The sequence below is a fragment of the Parastagonospora nodorum genome, assembly GCF_000146915.1.
Source record: "Parastagonospora nodorum SN15 chromosome Unknown scaffold_26, whole genome shotgun sequence".
NCBI lineage: Eukaryota > Fungi > Ascomycota > Dothideomycetes > Pleosporales > Phaeosphaeriaceae > Parastagonospora > Parastagonospora nodorum.
The window spans coordinates 457,688-482,054 of NW_001884574.1; the positions used below are offsets into that span (position 1 = coordinate 457,688).

At 50.1% G+C, this 24,367-nt stretch overlaps 9 protein-coding genes across 9 annotated transcripts; 7 read left to right on the top strand and 2 right to left on the bottom strand.

Annotated features, from left to right (window-relative positions):
• Positions 1 to 568: 568 nt before the first annotated feature.
• Positions 569 to 3,024, top strand: SNOG_13467 (hypothetical protein; the record flags this gene model as incomplete). The annotated part of the gene is given in 3 exon segments (XM_001803627.1): positions 569 to 597; positions 616 to 2,995; positions 3,010 to 3,024. 3 exon segments carry the CDS (start codon positions 569 to 571, stop codon positions 3,022 to 3,024), a joined length of 2,424 nt encoding a protein of 807 aa, XP_001803679.1.
• A 901-nt stretch (positions 3,025 to 3,925) lies between these two features.
• On the bottom strand, positions 3,926 to 4,189 carry SNOG_13468 (hypothetical protein; the record flags this gene model as incomplete). Its single annotated transcript, XM_001803628.1, has 2 exons — positions 3,926 to 4,044; positions 4,075 to 4,189. The coding sequence occupies 2 exons, from the start codon at positions 4,187 to 4,189 to the stop codon at positions 3,926 to 3,928; spliced, it is 234 nt and encodes a 77-aa protein (XP_001803680.1).
• A 2,074-nt stretch (positions 4,190 to 6,263) lies between these two features.
• Positions 6,264 to 8,012, bottom strand: SNOG_13469 (hypothetical protein; the record flags this gene model as incomplete). The annotated part of the gene is made up of 4 exons (XM_001803629.1): positions 6,264 to 6,388; positions 6,437 to 7,426; positions 7,475 to 7,545; positions 7,804 to 8,012. 4 exons carry the CDS (start codon positions 8,010 to 8,012, stop codon positions 6,264 to 6,266), a joined length of 1,395 nt encoding a protein of 464 aa, XP_001803681.1.
• A 1,463-nt stretch (positions 8,013 to 9,475) lies between these two features.
• SNOG_13470 (hypothetical protein) lies at positions 9,476 to 10,701 on the top strand (the record flags this gene model as incomplete). Its single annotated transcript, XM_001803630.1, has 4 exons — positions 9,476 to 9,661; positions 9,711 to 9,815; positions 9,878 to 10,597; positions 10,621 to 10,701. The coding sequence occupies 4 exons, from the start codon at positions 9,476 to 9,478 to the stop codon at positions 10,699 to 10,701; spliced, it is 1,092 nt and encodes a 363-aa protein (XP_001803682.1).
• Positions 10,702 to 11,221: 520 nt separating this feature from the next.
• On the top strand, positions 11,222 to 14,002 carry SNOG_13471 (hypothetical protein; the record flags this gene model as incomplete). Its single annotated transcript, XM_001803631.1, has 2 exons — positions 11,222 to 11,455; positions 11,534 to 14,002. 2 exons carry the CDS (start codon positions 11,222 to 11,224, stop codon positions 14,000 to 14,002), a joined length of 2,703 nt encoding a protein of 900 aa, XP_001803683.1.
• A 1,951-nt stretch (positions 14,003 to 15,953) lies between these two features.
• On the top strand, positions 15,954 to 17,823 carry SNOG_20148 (hypothetical protein; the record flags this gene model as incomplete). Its single annotated transcript, XM_001803632.1, has 4 exons — positions 15,954 to 16,361; positions 16,408 to 16,964; positions 17,026 to 17,314; positions 17,369 to 17,823. 4 exons carry the CDS (start codon positions 15,954 to 15,956, stop codon positions 17,729 to 17,731), a joined length of 1,617 nt encoding a protein of 538 aa, XP_001803684.1. The 3' UTR covers positions 17,732 to 17,823.
• Positions 17,824 to 18,020: 197 nt separating this feature from the next.
• Positions 18,021 to 18,524, top strand: SNOG_13472 (hypothetical protein; the record flags this gene model as incomplete). Its single annotated transcript, XM_001803633.1, has 3 exons — positions 18,021 to 18,110; positions 18,157 to 18,248; positions 18,299 to 18,524. The coding sequence occupies 3 exons, from the start codon at positions 18,021 to 18,023 to the stop codon at positions 18,522 to 18,524; spliced, it is 408 nt and encodes a 135-aa protein (XP_001803685.1).
• Positions 18,525 to 19,289: 765 nt separating this feature from the next.
• On the top strand, positions 19,290 to 20,382 carry SNOG_13473 (hypothetical protein; the record flags this gene model as incomplete). Its single annotated transcript, XM_001803634.1, has 5 exons — positions 19,290 to 19,356; positions 19,398 to 19,409; positions 19,484 to 19,927; positions 19,980 to 20,189; positions 20,264 to 20,382. The coding sequence occupies 5 exons, from the start codon at positions 19,290 to 19,292 to the stop codon at positions 20,380 to 20,382; spliced, it is 852 nt and encodes a 283-aa protein (XP_001803686.1).
• A 1,980-nt stretch (positions 20,383 to 22,362) lies between these two features.
• On the top strand, positions 22,363 to 23,570 carry SNOG_13474 (hypothetical protein; the record flags this gene model as incomplete). Its single annotated transcript, XM_001803635.1, is given in 2 exon segments — positions 22,363 to 22,553; positions 22,568 to 23,570. 2 exon segments carry the CDS (start codon positions 22,363 to 22,365, stop codon positions 23,568 to 23,570), a joined length of 1,194 nt encoding a protein of 397 aa, XP_001803687.1.
• Between the last annotated feature and the right edge of the window lie 797 nt (positions 23,571 to 24,367).

Here is a 24,367-nt window from a genome sequence, read left to right on the forward strand (position 1 = left end):
AACAGAGGCAAGAGCATTTCAACCACAAGGAAGACCTTTACTTCTAGTTGCTCCTGCGTACATTATGCGGACTAAACGGATGAATAGTTCGTGATCGTGCCCAGGTGAGTGTCGCTAAGAGGCAGCTCCAGTGACCGGCTGAGGAACAAGCATGCAGGCGAGTCGCACATCCGAAGCTTGTCCGAACATCATCTCCCGCAGCAGCGACATGGCTGCGGAAGGCTTGAGACGTGGGGGCGGTGATGGTCAGCCGCACGGTGTGGGGGGTGTGGTTCCTGGTGGGGCTTGGCACACCTCATGCCGGCGAGTTTCCCTGATCGGCAAAAACCTGAATGGCATGTGCGCGGGACGATTGCGGCCTTTCATCTGACAACGCCCATCGTCATGCTTGTCGCATAGCCGCAGACTTGGAATCCGCCCAATTGGGCCAGTTGCGCCGCCTCTGTGACTTGCTGTGCCTGTCTCCAACACCCACCGCTCGTTTTATTTCGCTCCCACTTGTTCATGGCACTGTTGACACGTTCACGCGACTTGCGCCAGCTCTGGCTGCGGGGGACGCGTCGCGGGTATGTTCGCTTTCTTTGAGGGATGCAGCACGTGGGGCTAATTCTCCAGGATACACACCAAAAGGCCTACCCCTCGCGCATCCAATGTCGCCTCTCTGAGCCTCCGCTATGGCCCGCCCTGTCTGGTAGCATGCGCTGCAGCTGGCTACCTTTCGACCGCGCCCTCGCCGTTCCCTCTGTCCCGTCCAATCCGCCTCGATGCATCCTCGGCATGGTCCTCTTGGGCCCCAAGGATACTCTCTGGCAGTCAGAAACAGACTGCACCAACATCTGCAGGAGCCGCCGAAGAAAAGATCAACGAACAAAACAAGGACAAGCCGGGAGAGCAGGATGCACCCCCACAGTCACGCACCTCCAAGGAGGACGGCGAAGAGCAGGCCGACAACACCGACTCTGAGTCCAGTTCGGCATGGCAGACAATCAAGAACAGCTTCCCCAGCCCGCCAGACATCAAGTCGGCGTCGTCCATCAGCGACACCTTGATCGACATGGTCATTCCGGCCTGGGTGAAGATGATGCCCGGTTTCATCCGGAAACTGCAAGACGAGCTGTCCATGGCACCAGGCTCGCTGGCCGAAGAGATCTGGTCCGACGCCAACAACCCCGAGGCCAACCCGGAGATTGTCTGGGACGCCTCCGTGCGCATTTCCGATGAGCTGTGCAAGGAAGAGAAGGCATTTCGACAGAAGAGGGCCCACTTCACAAAGGCCGCTCTCGCACGCTACCTCGACATACCCGAAGACACGATACACCCCGACGATATCCCCATCATAGCCATGTGCGGGTCTGGTGGAGGGCTGCGAGCGCTTGTTGCAGGCACATCGTCATACCTCTCCACCAAGGAGCAAGGCCTCTTCGACTGCGTCACATACACCGCCGGTGTCAGCGGTAGCTGCTGGCTGCAGACACTCTACTACTCAGACATTACCGGGCAGAGTCACGCACGTCTGATCCGACATCTGAAGAACCGACTCGGCATCCACATTGCCTTCCCGCCAGATGCCTTGGAGCTCCTCGTCAGCGCCCCCACCAACAAGTATCTTTTAAGTGCCTTGGTTGAGAAGGCAAAAGGAATTCCCGAAGCCGAGTTCGGCATCGTCGACATCTACGGCGCACTTCTTGCAGCGCGACTCCTCATTCCGAAGGGTGAACTGTCCGTGAGCGAGTATGACTTCAAGGTCTCGAACCAAAGGCGCTTCACCGACGACGGCTCCAATCCTCTACCCATCTACACCGCAGTGCGACACGAGATCCCACTAGCCGAACAAGCTAGCATGACCGACAGGGTAGCCGCTGAGGCGAAAGCCAGGAGAGAAGCGTGGTTCCAGTGGTTCGAATTCACCCCATACGAGATGTGGTGCGAAGAGCTCTCAGCCGGCATTCCAACGTGGGCAATCGGACGCCAGTTTGACAAGGGACGAACGGTCTGGCGAGAAAATGGTCTTGCTCTCCCAGAAGTGCGCGTGCCGCTACTCATGGGCATCTGGGGATCTGCCTTCTGCGCAACGCTATCGCACTACTACAAGGAGATTCGGCCTGTGCTGACTGGTCTTACCGGGTTCAGCAGTCTCGATTCCATGATTTCTGAGCGCGACGACGACCTGGTCAAAGTACATCCCATCGACCCCGCGTCCATTCCCAATTACGCTCTCGGTCTGCGCGAGTTCCTACCATCATCCTGCCCGGAGAGCATATTCGAGCAGAAGAACTTTCAGTTTATGGACGCCGGCATGAGCAACAACCTGCCAATCTACCCACTCCTCCGGCCCGGCCGCGATGTCGACATCCTCGTCGCCTTCGATGCCAGCGCCGATGTCCGCACAGACAATTGGCTCAAAGTCGCCCAAGGCTATGCCCGCCAACGCGGCATCAAAGGCTGGCCCGTCGGCGCCGGCTGGCCTCCTGACGACGAAACTATGGAAGAGCTCCAAGACGACCTCGACAAAGCCCAAGCCAAGTCCGAGCAGCAAGCGGAATCCAAGATCTCAGAAGCGCAAGAACAGGACGAAGCCGAAAAGAAGAAATCGACAAAGAAAAAAGACCTCGGCTTCTGTAACGTCTGGGTCGGCACGACTGAAGAACGCATCGCAGAGCACGAACCTCCAGTTCACTCCAAACAAGCCGAAGAAGACTGGGAACTCATGCATCCCTCATCTGGCATCACGGTCGTATATTTCCCTTTCCTCGCGAACCCGAAAGTCCCTGGCGTAGATCCCAAGACGAGCGATTTCATGAGTACGTGGAATTTCGTGTACACGCCTGAACAAATCGATGGTGTGGTAAACCTCGCGAGAGAAAATTTCGCCGAGGGTGCAGAACGCACGAAGAGGACAGTTAGGGCCGTGTATGAAAGAAAGAAAAAGCTGAGGGAGGAGAGGGAGAAGGAAGAGAGGGAGAGACGGTGGAGGTGGAAGTTGAAGCAGGGAAGGGTGAGGGGGACCAGAGTTGGGCAGAGTGAGCAGGGTGATCAGTTTAGTTGATCACGTTGTGGGATGGGAGGTTTGGGATTAGTTGGACTTGCATTATACCCATTTGGATCAAGAATGAAATGACATTATGTTTAATCATTATTGCTGCAAAGCCTTATAAGTTTCGGAATTGTGGAGTTTTGCGGCGGCGGTCTTGTGATGTTACGCGATGTGGTGTGGATATGGGCGAGGTTCACTTTTCACGATTGAAAACATATCACCAATTCGAACAAAAATTCACAGCGCCACAACAACGCGCTTGGAAGTCTTTCCAGTGTCAAGGGATTATCCAACAAACTGTCCGAATCCGATAGTATCACAATGGAGAATAAAAAACTCTTACATTCCCTTCGTATCTGCAGCGCCGGGTCCACCACACGGCTGTATGGAGTGGAAGTCAAATAGACCGTATCATGATCCGCCTTCTCCCGAATCATCTAATCAAACCCGTCTCGCGCCGTGGAATTGCACGTTCAAATCCATCGCTCCACCCATTCCTCCAAGGCGTACTACAAGCACACTTTCCGCACGACCCATACTCCAAACGCGCGCAGATGAACACCGATCGCCTCATATTGCCAAAGCGGCACATGAGGTGTAAGAGAAATAACCGATCGCTCCTGAGAAAAGCCACTTTGTGGGAAGAAAGCATGTCTGTCTTATAAGACATATTCATAAAACACCGCGTCTTCGACACGTTTGTAACACCCCTCGATTTCCGCGAATCTATACTTTCAGCGCGGTGGTCATGTCGCGCAACGTATCGAGTAGCATCGCCGCATATCCCAGTTCCCTGGCTTTGGATATCATCGCATATATTGGTTTCTTTGGAACTCGAAGGCCGCGATAGGCAGGGGAGATGTATAGCCGTTTGAGCTCGCATATTGCTGTTTAGAGGGCGCGGAGAGCGACTACGCCTTGCGAGGATGATTGCTCGTCTAAAGTGACATTAGTCGTATATGCGAGGAATATAACTCCGCCCTTTTCGACAGCATATTTGCCTGGCAGGTCTGCGAGTTCTTGGTAGAAGGATTAGAAACATAGCGTGATGGGCAATGACTGCGCGTATGCCAGGAAGAGTTGGGGGATGATTTGCGTGTCGGATGGAAAGACTGCTGTGCAGACTTGTACTTCCAGGTTTTCTTGGATAGGCATTTTGTTCGATGGGGTGTTGCAATGCGAGGTTAGTGCAAGATGCCATCGAGATGCAGAATTCTGTGGTCTCTCAGATTTATCTTGTAATGATGGGTGATGCACATCTAATCCCGGCTTTGGAATTGTACATGCTCTTCGCGAGTCTTCGTCGTCGTGGTTTGATGTAGCGACTAGTCGTCGGTACGAGCTAGCATAGTCATGACTAGCACAATGACTCCACCTTGTATGTCTGGAATGAAGATGCAAAAATTCTTCACCGCCCACCAATGTTCGACTCCTAATCCCTCAACACGGATGCATCCAAGTTTAATGTCTTTTTTGTCAATCAACCTGTTACAGCTAATTTTCGAGCCTCCTACAAATCACGTGAATGGTCTTGTGGTGTAAGTTCAACTCATCCGTTAGGTTCAGAGCTCCGACTAATAACCAATCAGCTAGTGGTATGATTCTCGCTTAGGGTAAAACCCGAGCACAGCTTGCGAGAGGCCCCGCGTTCGAGTCGCGGCAAGACCCTTTTTTTTGCGCTTGTCTGGTGTGTTGACATGCTTGGTAGCATCTGGTTTGGTACAGCTAGATGCACATATCTGGTGGTACATGGGTGGAGTGATTTGACGCATCGATTGCTTGATTTTTGCCCGAGCTGTTGTCCTTATTTTCATTGCTTAGGGTGCCTTCCCTTGTGTGAAGATACACGAGCAACGCGAAGTAGCGTCATGACCTCTTGAAAGACCTTTCGAATAGCCATGAGGCAGTACCTCCCGCATATCACTTTCCACAACGCATCGCGCTATCGGCATCGCCTAATCCCGCATTCAGGGGTTCGGAGCTAATCCATGGGTCAACCGACTTGATTTAAGCCGCTCTAGGAAGATTATGTCAATCTGCAAATGGAGGCTCAGCTCGCGCCTATTCGGCTCCTTTTCCAGGCCACGGCACGCGAGCAGAGACTTAAACAAATCGCTAATATGGCACTTTACAAGTCATGTACCGTAGATACAAAGTACAAAGCCAACACCTCACGTGTATCCTCTTGACAGAAGAACTTCAATTCTCTGATTCTTGGATGTCGAACTGGTTGCTATATTGAAAATTCAATCATTATGCGAAACTTCGTCGTGTTAGGCTCCGTGGCGCTTTCAGTAGCTAACGTGGCGGAGTGAGTACAAATGCTCAATGCGGCACTGCGGCCGGCGGTCGTAACTGCAAGAGCAGCAAGTTGTCCAATTCAGCGAAGCATGAAATACTTGATTCTTATATTAAATTGGTGTAGCTCCACGAATCGCGTACTGTGGCAAAGTATGTGATCTTCTCTATGACAAATGCAATGTAGTTGTCTCTACTCTTTCGAGTGTGGTTCGATTATCGTCCACCTCCAGCCGAGCATTCTCGGTTGCGTCTCCGTCAGCCACGGTCAAAGGTTCTCATAACGCACGTTGTGTCATTAACAAGGGTGCGACTGGTAGCTTCAACTGCCTGGGGTCCAAATGGGCCGACTGATGTTCACAGTAAGACGGACTTTATTCACCAACGCTTTTAATCATTGGGGCATGCACGGAATGTTGGACGGCTCAAATAATAATTGTAGTCTCGAGATTCCAGAAATAATGCGCGAGGACCATACCACAGCTGTATCTCGCTGTCTATGTGGACGTCCCAAACCACACAGGCTTTTAAAAAGTATAATCCTTTATCACTGTTTGCATAGAGCTTCTGGGATAAGATACAAACGAATTTGTAATAGCTTGCTCTTGATTCACTGCTCGCATTGATGCTCCAACAGGCATCGTCTCGAGCAATCATACCTTAATAAATTCCGATGCGGCCAAGATCGGCTCGTGTACACGCAATACTGAAGCAAGGTCGTTCTCACGTACGTGAAGCCTATCAGGGAGCTCAATCAATTCTGGCCTCGTTCCTGTCGATACTATTGCATGATCCGTACCATTGCAAGACCGGACGGAATGACGCACAGTTCTAGTGAAGGCTTGTTTACGAAGCACACTCGCAGAAAGCATTGGCACTCATTGTCGCTCTAGAAATATGTATAGACCTGATGTATTCGGCTACTACGCGTCTAATAATCGCGATTAATGTACTCCACCGGCCCCTCATACACCTTCCGCCCCTTCGCAAGGAAATACACCAGGGAGAAAATGACCACGAAACCGTAGATCAGAATGTTCCAATTCATGAGATCGGCTGTCGGATGCGGGTATGACGGAAAAAATGCGAATAACAATGCCATACACAGGTACAATACCGAGATGCCGTTGATCCAGATACCCCATCTTCCAAGAGTAAATTGCGAAGGCAGAAGAGGCTCATTACGCCAGCGCTTGACGAACATGCAGGATATAGAGATGATGTAGGATGAAAGTAATGCGCAGGTACCGAGCGATGCGATGGAGTTGAATGCGACGGTCGAACCGAGGTTGATCATCGACAATGCGATCGAGACGGCGAACGACACGATGACGGAGTTAAGTGGAATGTCCCAGCCTGGCCGAACATACGATAAGAATGCACCGCCCGGTACTCCGTGATCGCGCGCAAAAGCGAAGAGCTGACGTGAGCATGTTGCAACATTGTTCACACAGCCGAAAACTGCCATGATGGTCGTGATTGATGCGAGTGCAGTTGCTCCCGAGACAGACTGGGTCGCATTGAACATAGCCTGGATATGAGGCTGACCTGTTGCAGTGTGGAGAACGCTATCGACATCTCCCAAGCAAAAGCAAAATGTGATGAGCATGAGAAAGCCCATAGAGCTGTTGACAATAGCCGTCCAGATCATCGCGCGTGGAAGAGTGTGAGAAGCGTCTCGCAGCTCCTCACTCATGTGGGTTGCAGCGTCCGATCCGAGCAAAGAGAATATTGGCGCAAGTTGGCCAACCAAGCAGGACAGACCGACGCTGCCCCAACCGGCATTGTCTTGGAACGAGCCGAAGACATCGGTGGCTTTGTTCCGTGGTCCAAGAACCCACATGGTGACGAAGATGGCGAAGAAGCCAAATATGTGCAGGACGAGAACCGTGCCTTCTACCAAGGGCAGCTTCCGCGCAAGGAGCGTGTTGAAGACGATCGAGAAGCTCGCTACTGCAATGATGAGTAGCGTACCGTGCCATCGCTCCGGGACGTAGGCTGGATTGTTGAGGATAATCAGTCCTTGAATCTGACCGCCAGCCAAAAACGCTATGGATGCGATTCCTGTCTGCCAACCAAGAACGCACAGCCAGCCTGGATAATGTCAGCAAAATTCGTTTACCGCAGGCTATAGGAACGCACCAACTACATAGCTCAAGAACTTCTGATGTTCCTTGGGTGCAAATTCCGAAACCCAATGGTATTGTCCTCCGCTAGTAGGTGCCCTGCGTTGCCAATTTTAGCATGCATAGTCACACAGTCCACGCTGCAGAAACGCGATGCATCCCCTTTGACACTTACATTGAGGCCATTTCAGCCATTGAAGTGATGACGAAGCCCATTCCCACAGCTGTGCCAAGGAATGTGAAAATCGCGCCGCCAGGACCGCCGTTCGTCAAGGGAATCATGAGAGTCCTGCTTGCAGATCAGACTAGCTCAGGACATGAAGCATTTTGAAAAAAGCAACTCACGTAAGGACGGTCTCCCATGTTGCCATCAAAATCATCGAGTATCCGAAGATAGATACGAATCGGAAATTCCTCCGGAGCTCCTGCGTCTTCCCCATGCGATGCATGTCCCTCTGATCGTTGGGCGTTCCCTTCTTTGCCGAGCCCACGACATCTTTCTGCGAGTCGCTGTCGTGCAGCTCAATGTCAGCGTCAGCTTTGGTAATCGACATGATGCAGGTCCTCAGATCCACGATAACAGACGCGCAGGCGAGATGGAAGGAGAGAAGTATGTAGGCCGGGAGAACCGAAACAGCGGTGTTACCGAAGACAAGTATATGACAGGAATATGATGCAGCGGAAATCGTTCATCAACTGTCAGCGTTTGCTGCAGAACGGCTGCCAGTCTCACAGCCGAAAATGTAACACCGATCGCAGATCATGCGAGGGCGTTTGACTATGCGAGCCTTTGAACGCTTCTTTCTTTCCGTGGCTTTGGTAGCGAGCTCGGAGATTAGCATGTAAGGTTTCCTGAGACCTGGTCCATTCTGTGCATCAGTCATGGCGCATTTCAAATCCTTAAAGGTGTTTACCCGCATATCGAGCTCGAGCGCCGTAAACGCCCTGCCATTTTGATCGGCATACAACATGCGATCGCACCACAAACGCATCAGTTGCGTCACTGCTTATGCAGTGCAAGTAACATAAGGGGTTTGCAGCATCTGTATGATGGCTGGCGGCATGATATGCTACACGCGGGTGCGCACAAGGCGAAAGAGCAGCTCCAAAAAGAATGCTGCATCCTTAGTTGGCACAGAGTCGAGGCAGTAGCAAGTAGAACATGAAGGAAATAGCCAAGGGAGTCATTTTCTTCCACCGCACGCATCCTCTTGAGGCAAACGATCGACCAAGCTGGCAGTCAGCGCGTGATATGGTTGTGCGATGATGAAGTGTGCGAAGTATGCGGTGTCGAGGGAGGTGGAAGATGAGATGATGTGGGTTTTGGCTAGCTAGTTCGGGACGGCCCTAGAGCGAATCCAGGACCCCTTGCCGCCAACCAGCGGATGCTCTTGAACAACAACTTCACATACCGTCTCCTTGCTTCGGCATGGCGCTCGTGTACCACACAAGACCTCACAATCCCATGATCATTCGAATTATGCGCAGCCGTGCAATTGACTGGGCAGCCTTAGAACATAGATCGACTTTGTCTGCGAAGCATTTCCAATTCGTTCAACTTTGCCATTTGCTGCGCATTCGCCACAAGACGCCGGCTGTCACTCCTCGGCAGCCCCGTGTCATTCTCAACAAGGGCTAAGTGGCTGTTGTGCCTGTACTACCTGCGCGGCTGTTGTGCATTTCTGCGAACCATTCACGCGAGGGCATGATCTGCACACAGTGACACCACAGGAATACTCGGTTCGGTGTTTTGAGAGATTGGACCAATATGCGAGCGGAGGGAGGCTTGCTCACTCTGGTGCAGATGACTTGGTGTTTCTACATAACCCGGATTCATACCAGCCCGATAGCTGAGCAGTTGTACGTATGCATGACAGGCAACGAGTGTTGGGTGCAAGGTCGCCAGCAAATCCAGCGCAGTGGGCCCTAGCAAGTCTGCTTCAGCCCTCGCAATCATACTCGAGAGCTATATCCGGTCAAGTCCCGCCAGTGCCGTTTCCCGCAGTAGTCTTCCTGAATGACGGAACCTCCTCCACTCGACACCGGCTATCGCTGGGCTACGGTAACTGCCGACGATCGTAGCGGCATCCTCTACATTGTTGCCTTCTTGACCTTTACATACTCTAGTCTAACCACCATCACGCGGTGCTTCATCAAATGGCACGTGCTGGGTCTTGATGACGCGGCAGCTTTGGGTGCCCAGGTGTGTACCATTACTACCTTACGAAACGACATTCAACTGACCTAGTCAGTTTACCAGTCTTGTGCAATTTGCACTCCTCCTCATATCGCTGTCGGCTGGCCTGGCAAAGAACTTTGACCTGCTCAGTCAAGATGACTACAAGAAGATGGCTGCTGTACGTATTTTTGGTTGTTGTTGCAACACGGACAATAACAGCTTATGATTCACCAGTCGCAGGTCGGTAACCAAGTCGCGCTCTACATCTCGCTAGGCGTCTCAAAGATTGCCACGATCTTCCTTATACAGCGACTATTCACGCGCGACATGAAGAAGGTGTCGATAACGTGTCACATCTTCACCGCGGTACTCATGGTCTGGACAATCTTGGCTGCGATGCTGGTCTCAGTGGGGTGTTCACCCCAGAGCATGGCGCCGAAGACCGCGTCACAAACGTGCCCAGGCATTGATGCACGATACAAGTTTGTGGCTGTCACCGACACCATCACTGACACAATCCTTATCATGATCCCTAGCTATCTGACCTGGCAGTTACAAATGTCCATCAAGCTCAAACTACAGGTCATATCCGTGTTTGCATTTCGTCTACCGCTCATACCTCTGGCTAGCATGTCGTTGAGGGCGTGGATACAGTCCCTGACTGGCGAAAACCCTGGGGCCCATCGAACTCCTGCCATCGTCTTCCAACAAGCAGAATTGTGCGTGTCGTTACTGGCAGCTACACTGCCATGTCTGAAAAGCTTCATCCGCAGCTTCGACACTGGAAGCGGTGTCAAAGCGACCATCGGCTCTTCGAACGAATCTGGATCCAATGGACGAAACGGGGGCAGCGGACAGCAACACGCTGATAGTTACCAGCTATCACCTGTGAAGAGCAGCAGGATAGAGAGTGGAAGCGGGAGCTGCTCGCCTTGGAAGGGCGATGATGGCTCCATTCGGGTAAACCCACGACCATTTACCAGCGCACGATCACCCCCGAAACTGATGCGTCATGCAAGTTCAAGGGGTGCACTCGAATCACAAGCAACGATGGAGTCAGATAGAAATAGCCAGGCGAGTGCAAAGGGGCTTTTCATTCGAAGGGAGACGCACTGGGAAGTGACCAGCGAAGAGGCACGGAGGGGAAGCGATGCGAATAGTCCAGGTATGCTGCGGCTGGCGTGACAACTTCTGTAGATTATCATCATAGATGTTTTTTTACCGTTGGTTACACCCAACAGCCTGATCTTGAATTACATGCAGGAACGTTCAGACGTGTATATCGCACCGAGTTGAAAAGGTTGACGAATAGAATTTAGCGCATCCTCGGTCGGCTGTCGGGATACCCACGTGATAGCCCGTGGACGCGTTTCGCGTTCGCGATCCGATCAATGACGCTTTTAATACGCCTAGTGCATCGCCTTCCACTCCACGACTTGATCGTGTTGCTCGCCACCAACGTGCCCCTGGCGCTAGTATACATATTACCGGGCATCTGGTGTCTTCCGCTCAGTAACCTCAGAATTAAGGCATCCTTTACGCGACATGACCTCTGCTGCAGCAATCGCGAAATCGTCACCGAAAATGCCCACGCCGGCATCATCTCCCCCTCCCGACGGTATGGAGAAGGAAATCGAGTCTGAGGGCATATCGGATGCAATGCAGCAGGAAGAAGAGCGTATGCGAGTGCAACGCGAAAAGAACGACGCGAAGCGCGATGCGCAAATGGAAAAGGAAAGGCAGGAAGATCTGAAACGTGGCAAAGACATACTGGACAAGAAATTCCAACAATTGGAGTTCTTGATGAACAAGAGCAAGGTGAGTACGCGAACGGTCGCGCGATGACGCGTATTCGACGCGATCGGGTTGTGCACTTTGCTGACTTCTTTGACGTAGCTGTATGCGACGGTCATGCTTGCGCAGATGCAACGTCAAGAGGACGAAGAGAAGGTGCAGGACGAGAAGACACAAGGCCAAGCCTCGAAACGCGAGAAGAACGCCGAAAAGGCCGCAGCCGAGTCGCAACGAAGAGCAACACGAGGATCGGCGGCCAGTGGCAATGCTACACCACAAGCTGCCCAAGACAAATCAGGGTCGAAGAAGAAGGGTCGTGGAAGGCCAAAGAAGGAGGATTCGAAGATCTCAAGCTACTTCAAAAAGGAGGATATTGAGAAGAAAATAGACCAGACAAGCGTGGCAGACGCGCTCAAGGAAGCTGCCGATGACGACGACACGGTGAAGACGAGCGACATTGGCATGCAGAATCTCAGGTCTGCGCGGCAACCGAAACTTGTGGTGGGAGGGACAATGCGCTCATACCAGCTGGAAGGTCTCGAATGGATGCTGTCCCTCTACGAGAACGGCATAAACGGCATCCTGGCAGATGAAATGGGCCTGGGCAAGACAATCCAGACCATTGCCATGCTTGCGCATTTGTGGGAGAACAAATCGTACGGTCCGTTCTTGATTGCTGCGCCGCTCAGCACCACAAGCAATTGGGTAGCTGAGTTTGAGAAGTGGACACCAAGTATGCCGGTCATGCTCTACCATGGTGACAAAAGGGAGCGCGAAAGACTGCGCAAGACGCGTCTTCGGAATCCCGGCACAGATCAATTTCCCATCATGGTAACGAGCTACGAGATATGCATGAACGATCGCAAATATTTGACGAGCTTCGGCTGGCAGTTCATCATCATTGACGAAGGCCATCGCATTAAGAATCTCGACTGTCGCTTGATTCGCGAACTGCAACAGTTCCAGTCCGCCAATCGCTTGCTTATTACGGGCACTCCCCTGCAAAACAACCTCACTGAGCTGTGGTCGTTGCTGCATTTCCTGCTCCCCACCGTGTTTGACAAGCTGTCCACCTTCGAAAGCTGGTTTGACTTCTCTGGACTCAAAGACAAGGATAGCTACGAGCAGCTCCTCTCGGAAGAGCGGCAGCAGTATTTGGTCAAGTCGCTACATGCGGTGCTGAAGCCATTCTTGCTTCGTCGCGTGAAGACGGACGTAGAAAGCCTGATGCCGAAGAAGCGCGAATACGTGCTGTACGCACCTCTCACTACGATGCAGCGCGATCTGTACCAAGCCATTCTCGATGGCACAAGCAGGTCATATTTGGAAGACAAAGCTGTCGAGCGGTTGAGCATTGGCCTCAGCAGCCGAGCAGGCACGCCCTTGAGCATCAGAAGCAACAACGGGGGAAGGAAGCGCAAGGGTCTCAGCGGCGTCAGTACACCGAACAAAAGTGCAAAGACTTCTCGCGCAGGCACGCCGGCGTCAGTCGCGTCAACAAAGAGTCGCACTAAGCCCAAGAGGAATTACGAAGAGTTGAGTGACTCGGAGTACTTCGCCAACCTCGACAAGCAAGAGAGCTCTGCTGGAGAGCCAGAAGAGGATCTCGATTCCGACGCGGAAGACGAGAAGATACGCGCCGCTACTTTTGAGATTGCAAAGCGCCAGCTCATGCAAAAGAAGCTGGGCAACCCTATCATGCAGCTTCGTCTTTGCTGCAACTCACCTTACAACTTTTTCAATCCGTTCCTCAAAGCCGACACTGATGGCGCAGAGACTTTCGCGTCCGAGACCGAGCCCGACGAGACACTTGTATCGACGTCGGGCAAGATGTTGTTGCTCGACTCACTCCTCCCAGAATTGATATCACGCGGCCACAAGGTCCTCATCTTCTCGCAATTCACAACAACACTTGATCTGCTTGGCCAGTACCTAGACCTGCGGTCCTGGCCCCATGCCCGAATCGACGGTTCCGTCGCGCAGACCGACCGCCAATCTCAAATCCTCGCCTTCAACAAGACAGACAAGAAGAATGCAACCAACATTTTCATCCTCTCCACACGCGCCGGCGGTCAAGGTATCAACCTCGCAGCGGCAGACACAGTCATCCTCTTCGACAGCGACTGGAATCCCCAACAAGATCTCCAAGCAATGGATCGCGCCCACCGGATTGGTCAAACACGCAACGTCATCGTATACCGCTTCGCAACGCGCAACACCGTCGAGCAAAAATTGCTCGAAAGCGCCGAAGCAAAGCGCCGTCTCGAGAAACTCGTCATTCGAAAAGGCGGCGTGCGCAATGATCGCGGGAAGACTAACGGCAATGAGAAAGAGCAGGAAGTCGAAGAGTTGCAGAAGTTGCTGCGACGGAGCGACGGGGAGAGATTCGATATCGAGGGCACGGAAGCAGGGAAATTGCTTGCTGACGAGGAGTTGGAGATTTTGTTAGATCGGAGTGATGAGGCGTATGAGAGAGCGGAGAAGGGCTTGGATGTTGGTGGTGAGGGAGCGATGTTCCAGGCCGTGGGGAAGAGGGAGGAAGGCGCGCTTATGGAGGGGTTGAGGGCGTAGACGATGCAGCACACTTTAATGAATACTTCAAGATCAAATTCTGCGCTTTCGTACTCCATGAGCTGTTCGCAATTATGTTGCTACTCCCTCGCCACTGCAGATAGTGTTTAAATAAACCTGTGGTATGCGATGCGCATGCTTGTTCGCCAGCTGATCGCGGCGCTTACCTCACGCCGTGTCCTGCGCACATCCTCGAATACGGTCACTACTAATACACGCTAACAGAGCTGAGGTGAATGTATAGTCTGATATTATATGCTAAGCTACAGGTCGACGGGTGTCCGTTCGCCATTTGCATGGGGCCCTAAGCCGACCGTGTAATATAACCAAGGCAACGATGGGGCCAATCTTGCCATAGCCCCCTTCAACATCTGTAATCGGTGTCAGCATTGCAGACACCATATCTCACGGTACAACAGATCTACCAGCGAGGGGCGTCGCAGGCGCAGCGTGGTGCTAAGCAAAACAAAGTCTTCTCGTTCATCCGAAGTTTATCCAAAGCAACCACAACTGGAGCGGTAATAAGCACTACACCACTACTACAACATCGCATCTCAGGCCCTCGAATTGGAGATATCCAAGGTGAGGATTGTGTGTCCGGTGCACAATCTGGCCTGCATGTTCACAACTTCATTCACTGGTGTGTACCTCGTCCACGCTATGCGACGCACTTGTTCTCACTAAATTCTCGCAAGATTGAAACTGACATAGATTCTACGCCACGTCAACCTATCACTATTAGAACATCCTGTCGTTTAAGAAACCTGTCAAGGTCTGGTTCGTAAAGGTAAGACTTCACTCGATATTAAGGAATATAGAGGCAGCTAACTTTGCCGCGCGCAAAGTTCTGCCTTTATCATCGTCAGCTTATCGACATACAGCGGACAAACGACATCCTGCCGGAGTCGCAAAAGCACGAGTATGAGTACTCGCCTGTGCCGGCGGACACTGTGCTGCTACCTATTAGCCCTAACTTGATGATGCACTTCTTCTTGCATCTAGATGAAGCAGCTTTACGCTCTGTGCCCCTGTAAAGCATCCTGAAGCGGAAGAAAGACAAGCTTGAGCTATGTCCTGTTACTCACAGCTGCCTAGGCTAGGGCCCTAACGTCATTACTAGTATAGATGAGCTTAAGCTGTTCGTTATTGCGTTCTTTAGATCTCTCCCTAGCGTAGTATTTAGCATCGCCTGGATTGCACTGAAGCATAACGTACAAGGTGGATTCGCTGTCGCAGGTTTTGTTCTAGGGTTGTTCAGGTTTGGCGTCGCAAGTCTCAAAGCACTTGATTTCTGACAAGCTCGGCCGTGCTGAGGTGCCTGGCGTAATGCCCGCTTAGCAGATGCAATACTAAAACTTTGATATGCGATAACATACTTTACAAGAGAGTAGGCTACATAGGCGAGTAAGCTACTCCTTAGCTAAGTATTACTCTAATTCAGTCAGTTAGAATTAGCCTTTAACATTCATTAGATGATATTCTTAGCTTAGAGTCAAGTTATATTAAGAGGATACCTATAAATAATAGTGTATACATAGGGAGATTGTATTGAAGGGCGTATCGCTTAGTGTCTATGATACATATCTAGCAGGGGCCATCTTGTCTTCAAATGTATGCTCAGATCGTCTTGGCTTCATCAAGGGCAACACGTGATAGTTGTGGCATGGATGTCTGAGTTGTTGTGACCAATCGGAATTCATCGACCCGGTTTAGCTTCAATTCTTGCTCCAATGCGCCAATCGGGCTCTCTCTTTCCGGCACGAGGCCCACAGTCTCTTTAAACCACCAGTCACAAAACTTGATCTTGTGCCGATTGGTACCTGCGCCCTGACAAAAGTGACCGCTGCAGAGCTTACGACGGCAACCCAGCAGGTGCTATGAATCTATAAAGCGGTATGAAGTGGAACTAGCGACCATACCAGGGACATCTCTCAAGCTGTTGCACCAGATCATGGGCTTCTCCATACCCTACTCTACGCGATCGGATGCTTCAAGATATCCCGATATTGGATGCATCATTTGTACGCTCATTGCACTGTACCTTTGCAGCTATGTTATATACCAACGCTTCTTCCACCCGCTGGCCAAGTTTCCCGGACCTTTCCTGGCTTCCCTCACAGATCTCTGGCAGGTGTCGGAAATGCTCTCTCTCAAACAACCTTACAATTTGACTGATTTACATGAGCGATACGGTCAATTTGTACGCTACGGTCCAGACAAATTGAGCACCACCGCCGAAGACGCTATACCCATCGTCTATCAAAAGGGCGGCAGGATGTTTCCTAAGACCGAGTTCTACGACGCTTATGGGGCGTATGGAGCAACATCACCGAACATCTTTGGTATGCGAGATGAAGCAGTATGTATCCAGAACCTCCGAAACGCGCCCCACTAACCATACTAAGATGCATTCGATTCGCAGGCGACACATGTCCCACAGCTTTTCCATCGCCTCCGTGAAGAATATGGAACCGCACTTGGATGCGAACGTGAAAATACTGACGGACAAGCTGGCCGGCTACTGCGATCGCGGCGAGGTTTTCGATCTCAAAAAGCTCATACAATTTTACGTCGTCGATGTACTTGGAGAGCTTGCATTCGGACAGTCTTTCGGTATTCAGGAAAGTGGCAATGAATCACAGGTGCCACCAGTGGTCGAACACAGTCTCCTCGCCGCAGTTACAGGGTCCTGGCCTGCAATGACTGTGACATTGAAACGGTGGCTTCCAAAAGTCCCGTCGCGAACTTTAAGGCGCTTATTTGAAGGGCGCGCTGCTGTTGTGAAGATGGCCTCAGCGTGCGTTAGCCACCGTATGGCGGCAATGCAGGATGCTAAACAGGGGAACGACGCAGCTTCAGCAACGCGAAAGGACATCCTTACCAGCTTGATTAAAGCGAAAGACCCCGAAAATGGGGAGCGACTGACTCAAGCAGACCTCCAGACTGAGGCATTTGGGTTCATGTAAGTCTACAGATCTAGTGCTTCCTTCCATCCGCTGTTGTTGACTGCTAATTACTCTCAGTATTGCTGGCACACACACAACAAGTGCGACCACCTCTTTACTCTTCTACCATCTCTTACACGCACCTCAAATCATGAAGAAATGTGTGGCAGAGATCGATGCACAACTGCCGCGCCCCGGTGAAGATCGAACAGTATACTCATTTGCGGAGGTGGAGACATCGTTTCCTTATTTAAAGCAATGCATCAAGGAGAACTTCCGTATTACTCCTGTTTTCACCATGCCCTTGGCTCGAAGGGTTCTGGCTCATGAGGGAGTGACTATTGCAGGGGAGCACATTCCCGTCGGGGTATGTGGACAGCCTATACGACGTACCAGTACCACCCTACTAACTATGATGCAGACGTCGATTGCAGTCTGCAATCATGCATTTCATCACAATCCAAAGGTTTGGGGCAACGATCACAATCGATTTGATCCAGGCCGATGGTATCAGGCAGAGACGGCAGCGCGCTCACGATACCTGATGCATTTTGGACTGGGAGGTCGACAATGCATTGGGAAGACTGTCGCCATGACTAACATCTACAAATTGGCAAGTACTCTACTCAGAGAGTTTGACCTTACGTTGGCCGCAAGTGAGGATCAGGGTGCGGAGTCGGAGGGACAGCCCTCGTTGGGGAACATGCCTGAATTGATCAGTGTGAGCGTCAGTGATATGAAACATCCGCTGATGGTACGTGCTCGTAAAAGAATTATTGTCTGAGCCCTCGGAGCATAATTCGGGACAGCGAAGGTTTTCACGCATCACCCGTTATTTATGTCTTGTAGTTAGCCTGAGAATTCGATCAATATTACTGAATTATTCCAAAAGCAACGATGTTCGGCGATTATGGTCGGAATGCTAGGTGGGGCTGCGGGGTAGCCAACAATGAGCTAGACCGACCTGCCGAAATGTGGGGCAGTTCTTCGACAAAGGTAGAGGTCGAATACTCCAAGGCGTTTCACCTGGTGTTGATATGCATGCGATGTGTACGTAGCGAAGCTTCAAGGATATGTCGAGTCTCACACCAGCCAACACCCGCATACTCAAGCGGCGAAAAGTTGCGTTAGCCTGTAATTCTTGTCGTGTTAAGAAGTCTCGTGTAAGTGCTCTAAGGGCAATGATAGGTGATTACTAACGTGCCTCAGTGTGACGGCCTGAGACCTGCTTGCTCCGGTTGTCTCGAGCTTCGTATATACTGCGACTATGAACGCACTCCATTGCCCCAGCACAAGAAACCGTACGTTCAACCATGTTACTCTTAGCGAGAATTAACCAATGTCTCCTTAGAACATATGCGCAGCTTCTAGAACGAGTGAAAGAACTAGAAGCAGAACTGGCAAGCTCAACCGCTCCCGTTACAGAACCAACCCCTCTTCCACATGATGTATCGATTGCAGAGGACGAGTCATCTGTCGATGCGATAGCCAGCAATGCTTTCAATGAGACTCCCGAAAAAGACATTGGCTATTTTGGTAAGAGTGGGGACAATCCCCCGGCAACAGCAGTCAAGTAACTATCTCAGGGCCGACATCAAATCACGCGCTTTTCGGGATTGTATCGGCAGCGCTCATAAGAATGCTCCCTTTCATGCGTCGATCTTATGGAAAATATGGGACCCAATTCTCGCAGGATATGCTCAGGAATTCCCTAGGGCCGTCTCTCGAGCAACGAGTAAAGGGCCCCGCACGTTTCCCTGATGTGACGTCCGAGCCCATAGGCGAGCCGAATATGAACATTGGGGGACTGCATGACCTTTGCAGGGATTACTTCGCAACAATAGGTCATGTGGTGCCTTACTTAATCGAGGAAAACTTGTTTAATGATGGGCACAATTTGACCCTGAGACCCATCATGCAAACTAATAAAGCAGGCAGGGCCCTGTTGGACATTACTTGCGCACATGCAGCTTTTTTCACATGCCCTTCGAGTGCTGAGCTGTATTATCGCCGAACACTGAGAAACTTGGAAGGTTTTACGCTTCGTGGGTCCAGCATCGAGCTCGGTATGAATGCCCCACAGATACAAGGCGTCGTGTGGAACCGCCACTAAGCAATTCAGTGCAGACACTGCTCCTACTTTGCCTATTTCAGCAAAACACGCAGCGTTCGATCGCGAGTTGGACCTATCACGCGCTCGCTGTCAAAGCGGCATACCAGCTCGGCTTGCACTCCTCCACGCTGCACAATGAGAGCGATGCTCGGAAGCGCGCACTCCTCCTAAGAGTATGGTGTGGGGTAGTGAACCAGGATCGGAGCCTAAGCATTGCTCTAGGAAGGCCATGTCTCATCTCAAGCGATCATGTTCGCATCGAGCTATCACCAAATCACATCGACGCGGGTCCACGCGTAAGTCATGCACCAATGGAGAGCCAAACTACTATGTATAGTGGTCAAATCATGTGAGTATGAGTTTGCTCGGTCTGGTTGCGAGCAGTACACTAATTATTCGCTCGACTACTGAACCACCTCAAAGCCGATGTTGTTCAGAAGGTGTATAACAGCAACATGGACCCAAGCACGGAGATTTCCATCCACAAAGCGGTTGCTCAAAGACTGGAGTTTACACAGAGATTGGCAGAGTGGCGGGAAAGTAGCTCGATTGCATTTCCCGAGGTCCTCAGCGCTCAGTTGGACAACTGGAGCGAGGCTCCATACATCACAAATCGCTTTGGCATCCTGTTAAGCATTCACTATCATACTACCGCACTACTGGTTAATCGTCCGTTAGTTACCAGACTGATCGCTGAGATATTTCCCAACAAAAGCAGCTCGCTACCTTTCATGGGAGAAATTGCGATTGCAATAAAGCAAGATGTCGAATCGGCAAAAGAACTCAGCCAATTGGTCCACTGCATCGCTCACTATCATCCGAACTTCATCGATCGAAATGCCATCTGGTGGATTTGCAATTACAGCAGTGAGCCTGCTAGATTTCTGTGAGATACAAGTTCATTACTGATGAGCTCTAGCATTCACTGCGGCAGTCCATCTGCTGGGAATCGTCTTGATATGCTGTCAAGCAAATCTGCCCGAGGTTGTGAAAGTTGTCGAACTCTCTGAAGTCCGCGAGGCATTGGTACTGAGTCTAGACACGCTCGAGATGATCGAGCGATCGAGCCTCATGAATCGCAAGGGTCGTGACTGCTTGCGGCGGTTCCTACACGTACTAGACACTCTTGGTGCGTTTTTGAGGAGAGATATATGTAGCTTGTTAACTAATACTCGTAACCTTCAGTGCTACATCCATCTACAGCTACCTTACTCGACACGACTGCAATACTTGCGCACGATCAGACAGAGACTGCTTTCTGCGACATATTTGCGCAGTACATATCTGAACCAGCTAATGACTTTATTCTCCAATTAAGCTAGATTAGCTTCTTAATTATGAACTTCAATAATGCAAGTATAGACTAGACGATACCTGCTACGTCTAGCGTGCCGCTCTAGGCGTAGACAAGTAGATAAGGAACCTAGAAGAGCAAAGGCGATAATTAGAAAAAGCAGATATAGGAAAGAAAGCTGTGATTTAAAATGCGACATCTGAAGACTAGAAGGAACCAAGGGCACGTCAGCAGGTCGTGAAAGATAGGACGCATCAAGGAAAACAAACTGAGCTGCCTGGGTGTAAACATGCAAAGTTCCTTAATTGCCATGTATCGTGACAGAGACGCAAATAATAATAGCCTTGAATCCGTGATAATGCACCCGTCGCGTGATACTCAGCTGTCATGCGGCAGTGCACGAGTGGCGCTTCCGAAGTCCGTTCCGGTCAAGCGCTTATTACGTGTGGCTTCGACCGCGCATGACCTCCATCATGCCAAAACTGCCTAAGTATATATGCATCGCCTCTTTACCTCAATCTAGGCCCGCCACTGCCAGTGCGAAGGCTGATATATGACAACGATGGACTATAATTCAGCTGCAAACACGCAGCCCGCAACTGCGCAAGTCAAAGATGACTGTATCCAATGTCGACCGCAATACGTCAAATTGAACTCCGTGTTTACAGAAAAAACAGGGTGAGACGGGATTTGATGGCTTTTCATAGCTTTTGTGAGCAATACGATGAGAAGGCGTGCGATGACCGCGTGGGTCTGTGCTGTCTTTGCAGTCATCTTTACATCCGTCACATCCTTGTCTGCATTCCCAAACAGCAGTTAGGTAAATCTAGAGGCCGCAGAGGCGATGAGGCTGGAGGAAAGCGGCGTTATCCAGCCTACTTTCAGTGAAGATTGGAATACGGCCCCATCGCGAAGCGTTGGACCGGTGTTCCGGCAAATTAGTACCATGATTGGACACGGGAATCCGATTTCGTATCGGAAAATCGGAACTGGAAGACGAAGAGGTCTCGACAGTTGAGTTTTGTGAGAGGAACTAAGGGCGATGCTCACATATCAAGGCTAGATACTGACATGGCCTAGGCATACATTGAAGAGCATGATGATTTTCGCGTTTGGACGATATGGAGCATCTCATGGAACCTCCATAGACTGATAACTCCTTAAGTAGCTAGAAGCAACGATATATTCCACCCACCTACACAGAATCTACAGAGAGAATACATGCATTCATCCCGAGGCGTTCTTGCTCAATGAGACCCTACCTATTGATATCTTCACATAGTGCCTACACTGTAAGAGTCCTTGCAGCTCGTGCAATATGCTGCCACAATTCCTCGTCATCGGACACGGAGTGTGATCATCTCTCCTTGATGTCCTTCGCCCGTAAGCTTATCCTTAACATCTTCGATCTATTATTGGCCCAAGGCTTAGGTAAGATCGTTAGTAGACCTCCGTTATTGCGCCTCATCCCAGGTAGTATTGTTACCTTCACAGGAAGTCCCACACGCCAAAATCCTCAACGTTAGCTTGTAAACTCACAATAATTTTACGCCACATATATGCAGATGCAGGCTGAACGCCTCAGCAGAATCTGACCGGACATGCTGCTGACAGGGACGCCATGTGCAATGACCAGTGTAAAATACGACGAGGACAATGAAAGGCCAAGCATGAGGCTCAGCCAGGGGGTCTCTACCTGCTTACATCCGCGCTTCGGAGCTCATCCGCAAGATATGATTGGACGAAGTATACGTATCAATACTGCGGCTTGCAAAATGCGAAGAAACGCCCTACACAAAAGAATCGCATCTTTTGTCAGAGTATGCAAACCCGACTGCTCTCACGATTACGCCAGCTGATGCGAGTGAATAGGCCTGGCTTACACGCGCTCGATGGGTTATAAAGGTCGAAAAAGTGCATCGAATATGGCTCATAAAGTATCACACACTTTGTGTATATCTTAGCAGCTTGTGTTTCTCCTAACAGTAGATCTTTCACACCTTCCACAATGCATATTTGCAACATCCCACTCGCAATTGCCGCGCTCGCTAGTATAGCGCAAGGTGCTGTGCTGCAACCTCGTGATCTACTCCAGAATCTACAAGATCAAGCATTGCAGAACTTGAAGGAAGCGCAGTCGAATGGGAGTATTGCCAAAAGAAGTTGTTCGCTCTCCACGGCTGCTGTCCGGCGTGACTGGTGAGTACTTCCAGCGTGCGCGCATTGCTTTTGATCGCTAACAAGATCAACAGGAGTTTCATGAGCGCAAATGAACGGAAGGGATATATCAAGGCAGTCAAGTGCCTGATGTCTGCGCCATCAAAGTCCGACCCCGTGCTCGTTCCTGGAGCCCGAACCCGCTACGACGATTTCGTCGCGCAACACATGAACCAGACTTTGACGATCCATGTAACAGGCAACTTCTTGAGCTGGCACAGATACTTCGTCTACGGATACGAGAAGGCCCTGCGCGAGGAATGCGGATACAAGGGCTACCAACCGTATTGGAATTGGTTCACGTACCAAGACAATTTACGCGCGTCCCCGATCTTCGATGGCTCCGACACAAGCATGGGAGGCGATGGGTCCTTCGTGAAACACAACGGGAGTGTTGGCGGTCATCCTGACGTACATCTGCCTTCAGGAGAAGGTGGTGGCTGCATTAAGAGCGGGCCCTTCAAGGGTGTACAAGCAAACCTTGGACCCCTTTCCCCGGCCATGGATGGCGAAGTGATAGTCAACACGACGTTCGCATACAACCCGCGTTGCTTGAAACGAGATCTCACGAATTTCGCATCAACCAAATGGTTCACGACCGAGAATCTCTACAACGTGACACTCGGTCCAGCATCGAAGAACATCGCGACGTTCCAGAACGAACTCCAGGGCCGATTCGATCAGGGCTTTCTTGGGATGCATATCGCCGGACATCTTGCAATTGGCGGGGATGCCGGAGACTTCTTCAGCAGTCCCAACGACCCAGCATTCTTCCTACACCATGCCATGATCGATCGGCTATGGTGGATCTGGCAGGCTCTGCATCGCAACCAGGCGAGCACTATTGCAGGAACAATCACGCTATTCAATGAACCCCCGAGTCGTGACGCCGTGTTGGAAGATATTGTTCAGACAAACTATCTCAACCTTAAGCCGCTCGAAATCAAGGAACTGATGAGTACGATGGATGGATCGCCACTCTGTTATATCTACCTATAGTATATCTCTCTTCCTGCTGGTAGCTAATAAACTGCGCATTGCGATTTGCAAAATATCTCTTTCTATAGTACGCGTTGTATTTTGCAAAGTAGTATAAGTTTTAGAAGTGTTTATAGAGATAGATAGTATATAAGAACTTAAGTATAGAATAGAGTAAGTTATAGATTATAATATTATATTACTTTATCTCTTTATAGTACTATTCTGCTTCTAAGTTTATATATATTCTCTAACGTATTCTATTAGTAAGCTAGCTATATTAGTAAGCTAGCTACTTTCTCTTAGTATCGTAAATACTATATATAAAATTAGGCTAGAAAAGTGTTACGATCTAGAATTAAACGACTAGAAACTTATTATAAGTTATTATAGGACACTATATCCTAGGACCTAGAACTCTAAATTAGTAGCATAATTACTATCTTTAGCATATTTATAGATATATAACTAAGGACGAAAGTAATGCTAGAACTAGCTGCATTACGTAACTAATCTATATAGATTAGTCTCTTAGTAAACAGATTAGTAATCTATAATCTATAGTAATCTTAGTCTTAGTATAATAGATTACTATAGATTAATAAAGTATACTGTTACTATATAGATTAGAATAATAAACTCTTATAGTTTAGTATCTTTAACTTTATACTTTAAGTTATCTAATATATTATATTCTTTATAGAAGCTCTCTCTTACTATCTTAGTATACTCTAATTTCTATATCTAGTGCTATATTATCTTATCTATAAAAACTAACTTAAGCTCTTTAATACTAGCTATCTTATTATTAGCTACTT